This window comes from Gordionus sp. m RMFG-2023, chromosome 1, assembly GCF_954871325.1.
Source record: "Gordionus sp. m RMFG-2023 chromosome 1, tfGorSpeb1-WG-v2, whole genome shotgun sequence".
Lineage (NCBI taxonomy): Eukaryota > Metazoa > Nematomorpha > Gordioida > Chordodea > Parachordodidae > Gordionus > Gordionus sp. m RMFG-2023.
Window position 1 is genome coordinate 33,074,812 of NC_088775.1, and position 14,653 is coordinate 33,089,464.

General features: G+C 25.4%; 1 protein-coding gene across 2 annotated transcripts in view; it reads right to left on the reverse strand.

The window, feature by feature from the left end:
- Positions 1-14,653, reverse strand: part of LOC135922882 (DNA ligase 4-like) — a 60,275-nt gene that overhangs the window by 38,384 nt on the left and 7,238 nt on the right. For both annotated transcript variants that reach the window (XM_065457388.1, XM_065457387.1), the window contains exon 7: positions 6,434-6,579. In XM_065457388.1, coding sequence (XP_065313460.1) covers positions 6,434-6,579 — 146 coding nt within the window. The remainder of the gene's footprint in view (positions 1-6,433; positions 6,580-14,653) is intronic.

The following is a 14,653-nucleotide window of genomic DNA, read 5'->3' on the forward strand; positions in this document are numbered from 1 at the left end:
CGATGTATAGTGTTCACATAATTTTCCTCATTGATAAAAAATAAAAAGAGTGACGGCTTATCTGTGAATATATAAATAACTAATTTTATTTAATATCCCCTCTTTCCCTAATCGTTAAAAATGCATTTCCTAATTATCAAGGAAAATCGCTATCGATATTTAATTATATTAAAATTATTTACATTTCAATGATTTTTTAAATAAAAAAATATCGCCCATGACTCAGCCTAATTTTTAGAAAATTTTATTTTTAAAATGGAGTTATTATTTTTCCAGACTGACCCAGTATATTTTATGACACACTTTGGATTTTTGTGAATATTTTAAAGGGAATTTATTTGTAATTAAAAAGTTTAAATATTTAAAATTTTATCATTTCACAGCCCTGTACAGGACTAGTATAATGTATTAGAATACAATATATTTAATATCTAATAATTTTATGATGAATATCATTTATATATTTTACCTATTTCCTTATGTTCTTTAACTTAAGGCAAAGAACATCAAAAGGCTCAATAATTGTTATTGCCATTTGTTTTAAAATATAGTGAATAATTTTTACCGTTGCAATTTGGCTCTTCATTCACAAGTAAATACACCTCTGCTACCAATAGTATCTAAGATTTGGACAAATATTTAATGGAAATGTTTTTATCTTATATCTTACCCATGTCGGTATGTTCTTTGATTGAACGAGTTGTACCACCATATTCAATATTTTAAGAAATATAAACTTTGGTAAATTTATCGCTACTATTACTATTTGAATCTTCTTCTTTAAATTTAGATTTTTATATCAAACATTTCATGTAGAATAAATTTAATGAAACTATTTTTATAGCTTATCTAATTCTGTAAGCTTGGTAAGGGGGAGAGAATTGCCAGGAATATGATCAACAATGAAATCTAATTTATTTTGTTCATGAACAAATATTTTAGTAATTTTTACCATTGCTATCGATTGAGTCCTCCATATCAAACGATGGGGAATATTTCTCTTTTATAGAATCTAAAATTTAGACAAATAATTAGTGGAAGCACCATGTTTATATTAACAATTTCTATTATAGAATAAGTACTAACGGAATCAGAAGATGCGTTGTCTGGCAAAGGTGTATCAATCACCCACATATCTGATATTTTTAAAAATGATTCAATTTATGTATTAAAATTTTCTTTACCATTATTAGATGTTGAGGATTAGTTAGAATTAGTGCTGTAAACATTTTTAAAAAAATCGAACGCGTTCGCGTTCAACGTTCATTGACAAAAATCGAACGCGTTCAAATTCAAAAAAAGGAACGCGTTCAAGTTCATGAACGCGTTCATGCGTTCAAAATTTTATGATAAATTTTTTTTTAAATTTAATTTAATATAAATAAATGCCTTATATTTTTCAAACAATATATTAGCCATGATAAAAAAATAATAGTTTTATTTTGATAATATAATTATAAATACAATATAATAGAGCGATAAAAAAATAAATTTATAAAATTTTTTTCTTAAATACTAATATTAAAATGCCTTATTATTATAATTAACTATATATATATATTATGTAATTATTTTTACTTAGAACAATTAAAATAAATTATTAACTGGCTATATAGTTATACATATTATATAATATAAAATAATTAATGTTACAATCAGATGTCTTTTTAAATTGGAGCTTGAAGATGTTGACAATGATATAATACTTTTTGGACACATTTTACATTTGGTAACTATTGAATTACCTTTTGATTTTAAAACAGTGAAATATTTTTGATATTTGGGCCATGGTAATTCTAATTCATCTAATATTGAATTTTGATTTTCAGAATCTGATGATGAAATATTTATATCCATGCAAATGCTAATCTATTAAATTAAAATATAAAATATTCAAATTAATAAACTTTAATCTTATCTTCTCTAGCAGTAGCACGTTATGGTACGTTAATTGCAATATGAAAGAGGAAAAAGTAAAAACAGCTGATTAAAAAATATAAGACTTTTTTGTTAAAAAATTGGATTAAATATTAATTTTTCAAATAAATAAAAATATAAGATTTTTTGTTAAAAAATGCGGATTAATATTAATTTTTCAAATAAATAAAAATAAAAAGTGTTTTTAAAATTGAACGAACGTAAAATTGAACGCGTTCGTCAAAAAAAAAGGAACGCCGTTCATCACCTTTTTTCAAAAAAACGAACTTCGTTAACACTAGTTAGAATAGGAAAAAAACTAAATTTTAAAAAAAATTAAGAATGAATGACATTATTTTTTACTATTGGCCTCCCTCCCTTGTGTTGGATATTCCTATATGAATATGAAGGAGACAAAAAATAAGTAATCAAAATATAAAAAAACAATACCATTATCAGAACATGATATTAAATCTATTTCATGAACTAGATATTTTTTCTTGGTTATCATTACGAGCATAAAATACTTGGTAAAGTGTGCTCTTACTGATTCTACTATAATTAATTTATTCTCAAATAATTGGACAAAATAACTTTATTAGGTGATCACGTGTTATTACCTATCCATAGAACAGATAGAACTAATATCTGTAAATTGGGTAGGAACGTTTGCTGGAAGAATTTCAACACCATTTATTGCCTCTAATCTTTTAAGTTCCCAACAAAGAATTATCAATCATAGGTAATTTAAGTTATTTTTATAGTAACCACATATATTCCTCAAATTAATTGATGTACATAAAATATATTAATTTTTTATTTAAACTGCTAAAAATATTTAGGAGCTTTCCAGAATGTCATAAACTATGAGAAAACATTGTTATGCAAATGCAAAATGAGTTGCAATAAATAATTTTTTATATGGATTTTTTAAAAATATATTTTCAGGTGAAAATGTTTGATTTTATTTTATAAAAATTTACAAAAACAGAACAGAAAATAAAATATCTCTAAAAAATGAAATTTTCTGGTGCCAGCGGCAAAAAAGGGAAGAAAAAAATATTATTTAAAAGTTTTAAAAGAATATACATGGGGATTCGAAATATTTTTTAAATATATTTTTTAAAAATATTTTAAAAAAAAGATTCCGAATAAAACATGGGGATTCAAGATCTCGAAAGTTGGGTTTCCGAATCCCACATGATTCCGTATCCCAATACGACAAGAGAAGTTATAGATTAATTGAAAAATATTAAGCATCATAATAATTTTATAATATTTCATTAAGAGTTAATACTTCAGAAGATCCGATCAAGAAATTATTGAAAAGTCGTAAGCTATTTTGAAATTTTGCCAAATGAAAATCTGACTTTCAATCAAAATTCGATCTGTGCTTAAAAAATTTTTAACTAGTCGATATATGAGTCGGAATTAATAAAAAAAAATCCGATGAAATAATTTTAAAAAATGAATAATTATTAGCAGGACCATTTAATTCATAGTCAAACAATCAACAGATTCAGTAGAGTATTTTCATTATATGGAGTGTATTCCAAACTAATGAATAGTTTGGGAAAACTATTTTTTAAGCAAATAAATTCAAATATCAATGTCGAGTACATGAAATATTACAATGCACTGTCAAAGTTAGGTATAAAAAATTGATCTTTTAATTTTATTATCTAGATTTTAGAAGATATCATGATAATTCTCATATAAAATTTCAAAAAACAAATAGAATATTATTTTTCAAATTGCATCGCATTATTCTAATATTTTACTGAACCAAAACACTTTTTTAAAGGAGGTTTCACAGCCCTGAATTTAAAAATTAAATATTTTTTTAGAAATTAAATAATTTCCTACTACATAGAGATCCGAATTATATTATAATAATTAATTATGTCAAAAATTAAAACATTAAATAAATCAAGAATTTTTTATCTAATAAGTAATAATTACTAGTACAATTTTAGTATTTTTCATTCAAAAATTATTTAATTCTAAAATAATCATCTAAGACTATGTCTTTCTATTTTGATCAAATATTTAAAATATTGATTTAAATCAGTAATTTTTTAAAAAAAATCAGGGTTATTTAAACCAAATTGATTTTTATTTGCCACCTAATCATAATACAATGTTATATTATCAGTGAAATAAGACCTCAACATCTATTAAATATTAATTTTACCAATTTTCGTAAATATATTTTAAAATGTCTTCAAATATAGATTATGACCATTGTCACCTAACCAGGTGGAATTATATTGGAAAATGTTTAAGATATTTAGATTTACCAATTTTAATTAAATAATTTGATAAAATTATATAAATTTACATATGAAAGCTACAAATGGCATTATCTATAAATAAAGATTTGGCTTATTTGATGATTGATATCTAATGACATATGCATGGAAACTGAAATACCGCAGCGTAGAATTAGTCGTAAAAAGAAGGTGTGTTTTGAGGAATGTTCAGATGAACGTCCAAATGACTCTCTTCAAATTTACAGAATTGAAGTGGTTTCTATCATTGATCAGATAGTAACTAGTTTTACAGAATGATTTCCGAAAAATCAACATTTAATAACTGATGCTCAATATTTCCATCCTAGAAGTTTTGATGAAATTAATAGGGAAGGTATAACTAAAGAGGCTTTGAAAAGAATCTCTTCGTTAGCAAAGGTAGATAGGGATAAACTGCGAGAAGAACTAATTTGATTCTCCAGAATATATAGCAATTTACTCATTGGATTCTAGAAGAGTAGAGAAAATTTGATTTATCATAGTGATTACACGTCAGAAAATGAAAGTGAAGAATTTCAAGATTCTATGAAAGAAAGTTGCAATGGAGATTTTTTAACCAAATGCAATGTTTGATATGTGTGTATGAGACATTATTCTAATATAATATGCATACATCTGCATATACCAATTTATATATTATATAGTATATGAATATCTACTTACTTTATTTTTTTCACAAGTAAATAACCTTTAGCAAATTAAAAATAATTAAAAATAGACTGCGAGCAAATATTTAGAAGCCTTTTTAATGATGTCGGTAGAAAGGAAATTATTAGAAGAAATAAAATTAAGTGAGATTCTTGAATCTCTGCGCAAATGTTCATCATTAATGAGAAAATTGTTAAGCTAATCTTGGTGGAAATTTAACTTAAGCACAATTTCAGCAAATTCTTTTCTTTCCAAATGTTCAAAACCGATTTAAAAGTAAACGTTTAATAATTTCTTCTAGGATTCATTTTATATCATTTAGCAATTTATTATAATAGTTATTCATTCTAATTCTTTCATTTTCTGTTTTGAGAATTTGCAATTTTTATATGGTGGACCAAAATGCGAGTATTAAAAACCGAATCCGAAGTTAATTTTAATACAATTACCAATATTCATATTTTTAGATATTATTTTATTTTAGCAATAAAAAGAAAAGTTATTTTCATTTTGTCTCACTCATATGCTCCAATTTTTTAAGACCAAACCTTTTGTGGCAGATGGGAGATTTAGTCAAATGCTATCGATTTTGAGCCGTGCACAACGATATATTATTATTAGATCAAACTCACTATCAGCAGACAATTGAATTATCAAAAGTTATTTTACTTCTTTTTTTTTAAAATATATTACCTTTTTATATTATTATATTTCGTTTATTATAAAAATATACCAGAGTTTTTATTTAATTCTTTTAAATTTTATTTTTTATTATATAAATATTTTGTTAACTTATATTTTTCTCAGCCTTCCATATAAAAAACAAAAATATATACAAAACAATTAAGATTTAGTAAATATATTACAAGAAATAATAAGATTATGTTATAAAATTAATCCTAATATATAAAAAATATGGGAATATTATTTTAAATCATTTATTTATTACGGATTGGTTTGTTGTCGGGTCATTAAATGAATGAAATAATATATATTATAATCACAAAAGTTCACAAATTAACGACGAGTAATTCTTTTATATAGATCATACATAAATATTAAAAAGATAAGAATTATTTAAATTTTAATAGTATAGTAGATTTCAAATAAACATATAACTCCAAACCGCAGGACGGGTAAAAGCGGACCGTAGGCCCGCAAAGGGGAGTTTGAGGGCAACCCCCCCCCCTGATATATGGGCTTTTTAGAAATCTTCCACGAGGCCTTTAATCTCCCAGTCCGCCCCTGTCTTTCTGAATAAATATCATTAAAAAACTATATATATTAGAATTTAGTTACTAAAAATAAAAACTTAGTTAAAAGTATCAAATTTTACCTAAAATTTTAAAATATTTGCATAAGTAATTTGGGTTATATTGATCCCACCCAGGCAGAGTATATAAAATAGTAAAATATGGTTAAAAATTATAAATCAATGCAAACATTAATCAGATTGGTATTGAGTCCATTATAATTGAATTCACTTAATCAGATTGGTATTGGGTCAATTATAATTTAATTCACAATGGTATGGATAAATTCTAAAATGAAAGTACCTATAGTGTTGGTGGCTTTGTGGTATCCCACCATTTCCCCGTCCAAAATACAAGATTCAACATCCATCCCAAAACAGCCATGCACTATTGGAGTAAAGAGGCCTTCGTGCTGAGATGGTCCATATGAAGCTGTGTAGTCATAACCCCTTTTTGATATAATTTATAAAGGTAGATGCTATTCAAATAAGTAAAGAAGTTACATTTTGTGTTATTCTATAAAAAAAAGTAGTAACTGTTACTTTTTTAAAATATAACATAGTTCCATAACTATTTTAAAAAAGAGGTAACGTTACTTTTTAAAAGTACAGAGACTGTTTCTATGAAAATGGATCATTGTTTTACTTTTCTTTAATCAATCGTATAATCCCAAAATTAAATAAATAATTGCACATATATTATGAAAATATCATTTATGATAATGACTTTTTTAAGAATTTTTTATAAATTTGTAATAATTGTTTTTCGAAGTTTTTAACCTAGACACCAGGGTTGCCAAAAATTTCAACATTACGAGAGAAATTTGAATTGCGAAAAAATGCTATTTTGACCCCCTCCCCCATTTATTCCTATAATTTTACTTTATCTTACTTTAAAAAATCAGTATCGTTGTTTAATATTCTTCCAAATAGGTAATATTTTATTCCTGTTTATTTCCGGTTCTTTGTAGTGGAGTTACTTTATTTTTATATAAAAATAAATACTTTGATCTGGTAAACAAAACAAAATATTATAAATTAATATCCTTATTTACAAAAAAAATATATTCTTTTTATATAAAAACAAACGATCTTTATTTTCCAACTGTTTCTTAAAATGATCACTTTGTAATCAGCAGTGTTGTTAAAATAGCGCGCTACTTTTTTCAGTAGTGGTAGCTTTAGCTGGCTACTTTTTTTTAGAAAATAACGATAGCGTTAGCTCGCTACTAATTTAGAAATACATAATAAATACATCTAAAAATTATTAAAATATATTTTTTATTAAATCAAAAATTATAATCCTTTTATTTTATTTAATTTTTGAAATTTAAATTTATATTTTAAAATATACATTATAAATCTAGTTAGCATTATAAATCTAATTAGCATTATAAATCTAGTTATTAAAAATGTGTGAGATTGTTGAAGATAGTGAAATTTTTTTGAAAAATGAGAAAAATATAGATTATCCTTTCCCAAAAAATACTTTAATCTTGAAGAAAAAATTACTACTGGATATCGGTTTCGATGCAAGAAAATTTTGCCAACCACTGGTAGAGTCTATGCTAAAAGGCATTAAGAAAATGTCAAAACTTTATTTTTATTTTCTATTATACTATTATACTATTATATAAAATGAATGATTTATTGCTTGATTAGCCATAATTTAAATTGGCTTAATTTACAACTTTAATATATTATTAATTACCTTGTGTATAATAATTATATTTTTAAAATCTTTATTTACCATAATTTAATGCTATTTTAATATTTTTTTATAAATGAATCTAAATCTCAGATAAATTTAAATTTTAAAAATTAAATAGGTATTTTTCTTATTTTATAATTAATACAATCGCTTTATATAAATTAGATTTCCAGATCTGTATGATGATGATAATGTAATAGCTGCTATCGTTCATCCTAATTTCAAGTTAAATTGGCTATAAATTAATTTGACTGAATCTAAATGGCAACTTGATAGGCTGATGGTGACATTAAAAAATGCCATGCCTAACCACGATACTAATACTATAGCAAGATCGAAACCGCGGCCTTACATAGACGATTTTTTTAAAATAAATAATAATAATATTATTGAACCTCTAGATTATTTTTTTAAATCTAAAAAATACTCATTTAAATATCTTTGATGATTTTTTTCATATAAAAAGTGTGTTTATTAAATTTAATACTGCGTTGCCCTCAAGTGCTAGTGCTGAACGATTATTTAGTATGGCAAAGCTTATACTTTCTGATCGTCGCTCTAGACTTAGGGATGACAGTATAAAATGTTATTATTATAAAGTGCAATATAAAATAAATTATATATATATGTGTAACAAATTATAGTCATGTTATTATACCAATATTTTATTTGTGGAAATAAAGATATGTAAAAAAAATTTTTTAAAAAATCAAAATAGCGTAAAAAGTAGCTAATAGCGCGCTACTCATTTGAAAACGATAGCGCGCCACTTTTAAAAGTAGCGTTTAACAACACTGGTAATCAGGCTCATTAACCTTTCAGTACTCTGGTGGGTATATGAAACCCCAAACATGCTCGAAATAATATTACATAAACACGGTTATTTATTATGATATGGATTCTTCAGTAACTTCATCAAATATATCTTAGAATCTATATTCCAATTTCATATATTTCGGCTGAGTAATTTTTAAAATATAAGCATTTTGTGACTGATTGGGGTTTGTGAGACCCCACCAGAGTAAATTCGTAATTTTTTTAAAAAATAATTATAAATATATACTACTACATTATAAAATTTATTAAAAAGAAATTTAAATCTTATATTTTGGATGAGATATATAAAAAAGAAATTAACATTTTTTCTGGTGGAGATTTATTTTAATCAGTTGACTCATTTCTCAAATTATTTTTATCATTTACTATGTAAAGTAACATTATACGGTTGTATTTGGAAGAATTTAAACAAGAATTTAAACAGTTTCCTACATCTATTCTATTTCTCCTTATAATAATTTCTATCTCCTGCTAAATCAAACTATTCACTTTATTGGAAGAGTTCCACTCATAAATTAGTTTCCTGGGTACAAGGTTTGTCGGTATCCTGAGAAAAAAACCAGCATAGTTATATGAAGAATACAGGTCTATGACCAACGTGCAAGATAAGATAAGATTTTTGCAAATTCTGAAAGGAATAAAATTATTTGACGTATATCATTTTAGATGATTATGACAATGTAATTAATAGTGACGATGAAGAATATATATGATAGTGATCATGATGCACAATCTGAATTAGATAAAAGACAATATAGTTAAATATTATTTAGGCATATATATAACCATTTATCATAGTATATTTCTCTTTAGGATTAGCTATAAATAAGGTTACTAAATGGAAAAAGGATTTTCCTAATCAAAGAATAAGAATTTGTCAACAAAATTTAGTTATTCTTCTGCCAGGGATAAAAGAATATGAAGAAGCAGACACTCCGGAAAAATGTTTTGACTTGTTCATAACAAAAATGATTGAAGAGATTATTTAACATATGAATAATCTAAAAATTAAAATTATAAGTAAAATCTATAATGACCAATATGAAAGTCCTACTAAAGAAGTTGATGTATCAGAATTCAAGGCATTATTGGGAATTCTTTATTTAGCTGGAATTTTTAAATCTAAATATGTCAGATTCACGGAAATCTAAATATGTCAGATTCATGGAAATCTAAATATGTCAGATTCATGGAAATATGATAGGTTTGGAATTGAGATATTTAGAGCAGCAATGCCACTCAAAATATCTAAATTTCAAATTCATACAATGAGATTTGATGACATATTAACAAAAAAAGAAAGAAATGATATACATCGCAACTCATATTAGAAATATTTTTCAAGCTTTTGATGATAATTACTCCAGATAATATACAATTTCAATGCAACCCTAGATGATATGCCTTTAGCACTTCATGGTAAATGCCCATTCAGACAGTACATGCATAAACTATCAAAATATGGCATAACTCTTTGATGAATGCCAAAACATACACTCTAAATCTAGAAATATATAATGGAAATCAACCAGAGGTGCCTTATTAAATAATGAACCAGCAGATGTAGTTAATCGATTAATTCTTTCTATATCTGGTTCAGGTTGCAATATAACCATGGATAATTGGTTTACAGGTTATGATACTGTATTAACTTTATTGCATATACAAAACATTAGTGGGTACATTAAAGGAGACTAAACCACAAAATCCTAATGATTTCATATTAACAAAGGGAAGAGAAATATATAAAAGCATATTTGGATTTCAGGAAGACATAACATTATCATATGTTCCAAAAAAAAGGAAAAATGTCATAATGCTATCAACATTCCATCATAATAAAAATGTTGAAAATAATAACCTGAAATCAAAACATAATATGACTAAAGGTGGGGTACTTATGGTAGATCAAATGACAGAAAAGTATTCAATTTCAAGAAATTCATATTGATGGCCATTAACATTTTTATACACTTCTTAACATAACATCCATTAGTTCTCATATTATATACACGCAAACACAAAAAATCTATTACTAGAAGTAATTTCATTAAAAAATTAGCAATGGAACTTATTAGCCCACATTTGGAAGTACGAAAAAAATGTTTCAGATTTCGCAACTTCTGAAAGAATTTATTTACAATATATTATTAGGCAAAGAACAAAATGAGAATATTACACGAGGAAGGTGTGTTGTGTGTCCTAGAAAAAAGGATAAAAAAAACAAAATATTTTTGCCAAATATGTAAAATAAAATTACGTTTGGAAATGTTTTATGTAATTATTGTTTTGCATATCAAAATTAACATATTTCAATGTTCTATATTCTTTTATGTTTGAATATATTAGTGTAAATTTTTTTATATATTAAAGAATAGATCAATATAACGAATAATCATGATTATATGATGAATTATTTTTTTAATTTAATATTTAAAAAAGTAAGCTTTTTTTGAAAATTTTTGAACGTTTATGCAGCGTTTCAAAACGCAAATAAAAAAAACGTATACGCAACTATTTTAAATTGAACCGTTAATTTTTATTTTTTTTAATATGAAACGTCTAAATTTAAAACAAAAAAAATGCTGTCCAATTTAAACGAATGCATTATTTGCATTTTGAAGCGCTGCGTTTAAGCGTTCAATTTGTGCGCACTATAAAACCGCACTCAAGTTCTAACTAGTGCGTAAACGACGAAGGTCTTTGAAAAAAATGATGAACAGCGTTCCTTTTATTTTTGACGAACTTTGAACGTGTGGGCGTTCCTTCTTTATGACGAACCCGTTCGAATTTAATCTTCGTTCAATTTTAAACACACTTTTTTTTTATTTACTTGAAAAATTTACTATTAATCAAAATTTTTTAAAAATATATTTTTTAATCAGCTGTTTTTCCTTTTTCACATTTCAATTTTTCAACAAGCCTTAATTATAGTTTATTAATTTGAATATTATTGTTTATATTTTAATTTAATAAAGCATGGATATTATTATTTCATCATTATTATCTGATTCTCAAAATTCAAAATCAGATGAATAATATGATAAATATTTTACAGTAACATCATATATTGAAGGAACTAAATGTGCCCAAAAAGTATTATATCAGTTTCAAAATCTTCAAGTTCCAATTTAAAACGACATTTGATTGTAACATTAATTATTTTATTTTATATAATATAACTCCCACGTTAAAAGAGTTGTTTATTAAGTAAAATACCGCAATCCCCTCATTAGTATAGATAATGCCGCCAAGCGTACATGTCTATCAAATAAAAATTTTGAAAAACAATTGTTATTAAAAATTAATAAGAAATTTTTTTTTAAATAAAAATATCTTTTTATTCGCTCGCTATATTATAATATATTTATAATTATATTATCAAAATAAAACTATATTATTTTTTAACATGGTTATAAAATGTTTATTTATATTAAATTAAATTTTAAAAAAAAATTATTATAAAATTTTAACGAACGTGGACGGGGTTCCATTTTTTTGACAGTGAACGTGAATGCGTTCGATTTTTGTCAATGAACGTTGAACGCGTTCGATTCTTGTCAATGAACGTTGAACGCGTTCGATTCTTATCAATGAACGTTGAACGCGTTCGATTTTTTTAAAACAGCACTAGTTCTAACGTTTTTTATGATGGGTTAAAAAAAATTGTTTATTCTTATCTTGGAAATGAGTCCTGACACTCATTTTATATATGTTATTTTTGTTACTATCCTTATTCAAAAATAGAAACCAATTACTGGTCCTTTTCTTCATTTGGCTCTCAAGGTAATGAAGATATTTTACAATTAATATTATCCTCACTTGCCCTACTCTCTCTCTCTAATATAATAAATTACCAATAAAAATAACAGCTGAACTAAAATAATAATAAACTGAGATACATATTGTCATATTTGTCATATTATTATTATTTATTTAAAAAATTTTTTGTTTAATATTTATCAAATTTATAAATAGTCGCCTGATTTTATAATCACGTGTAAAACTCGTGATCTCCAAAAGTATAAAAGGGACTAGATTTTATAATTAAGATGACTTTTATGACTTTTAGTTTTTTTAAATATATTTCATCAATAAAATTGGGAATTGAAGAATTATTAATTTTAGTTTTAGAGTTGTGTTGGGTAAATTGAGTGAGTTATAAAATGGCGTTGTACTACTGGTAGAGTTTTTTATAGTATATTCACAATAATGGTTAAAGTATTTTTTATAGTGTATAATTATCATACATATATAATTTGTTTTAAAAACATGTATAAAAGCCTTGTCACAATGTGACAGTCACACTTTCACAATTTATAATATATATTTTAAAAATCGCTAATTTTGAAAAGTGTCTGTGGCCCAATAGGCAAGAGCGTCACTTACAAACCTGATAGACTTAGGTTCAAATCCCAATACATTTTTTTTAATCTAACTTGATGGTTTCATCCTTGAGGAGTTGATAATATCTATAATCTATCTATAATATATACACAGTGTTACAACGTAATAGCCAATATTATTCTTTTAAACCATAGCTTATTCGGTTCAATGATAATATCACATATCAAACATTCATTTATTTAAGCTACCATTACATATATACTAGAATTCTTAGTAACAAATTTGCAATTTGTTTATTTTTCATTTGGACAAATTTATTTTTTGAAAAGCGTCTGTGGCCTAATCAGCAAGAGCGCCACTTACAAATCTGTTGGGTTTGGGTTCGAATCCCATCGAATCCCAGCAAAGATCATTTTTTAAATCCAACTTGGTGGTTCCATCCTTGGAGAAATTATATATAGGAAGCCGGACTTGACCAAGTGATTCCATTATAATATCTTCTATCTATCTATAATCATAGGTCTGTGAAAGACCAATTGAATTTATGTCAGCTTGGGCTGGTGCTGAAAAAGGTTATTCTATTATTGAGAAAGAAGGATTATCTATTGTTTTAGCTGTTAAGAAATGGAGGGAATATGTAGTGGGGAGAAAAGTTAAAATTTTTACGGATCATAAACCTCTTGTTAATTTGTTTGGATCAGATCCAGTTAAACTATACAATATGTCTCCAAGGTTAAAAAAATGGGCCTTTTGTTTAGCTGGATTTGATTTTGACATTTATTATAGGAGGGGTAAAGATCAGATTATTCCTGATGGGTTATCAAGGCTAATTGATAAAGATGTAGTTTTTTTTGTGTTGATGATTTTGAGAAAAATGTAATAATAATTAATAATTTAGATCTGATAAAAAAAAAGAAACTTTGGTAGATACTGAATTAATAAGAGTTAAGAAATTCGTTTTGAATGGAGATAAAGATCATTCGCTGATTAAAGGTTATAAGGCGTTGGTAAAATTGTTGAACATTAAGAATGATTGTATTTTTAAGGGAGAACAAATTGTTGTTCCTCATAGTCTAAGAAAAGATTTTCTTAAGGTGCTACATGAAGGTCATATTGGGTTGCTTAGGATGTTAGATACGATGGAAAGATATTTTTGGTGGCCTGGAGTGACTAAAGATATTAAAGAAATGGTTTTTAGGTGCAATATGTGTATGGTTAATGCACCTAAATTACCGAAAATTAAACAAAATTATTGGGTACAGCCGAACGTGCCATGGTATCGAGTTAATGTTGATTTTTTTGGTCCTATTAAGAATTTTTATGGATTTGTAATGATTGATGGGTACTCTCGCTGGCTGGAGATTATTAAGGTTAAGAACATTAACTCTTTTGCAATTTGGTAAATCAATGGGTTATAATGGCATCTGATTATATATGATATTTTAAATGATGATTATACCCAAGATACCTCACCAGAAGACAAAAAATATAGCCTAACCATTTCATCAGAGGGTTAATATTTAGAATTTCACAGTATCAATGTTTAAATTATCAAATATTTCTTACAATAAAGATTTTATTGAAGAATGGATATATTTGAATTTTATACAATTATATATTTAATTAAGT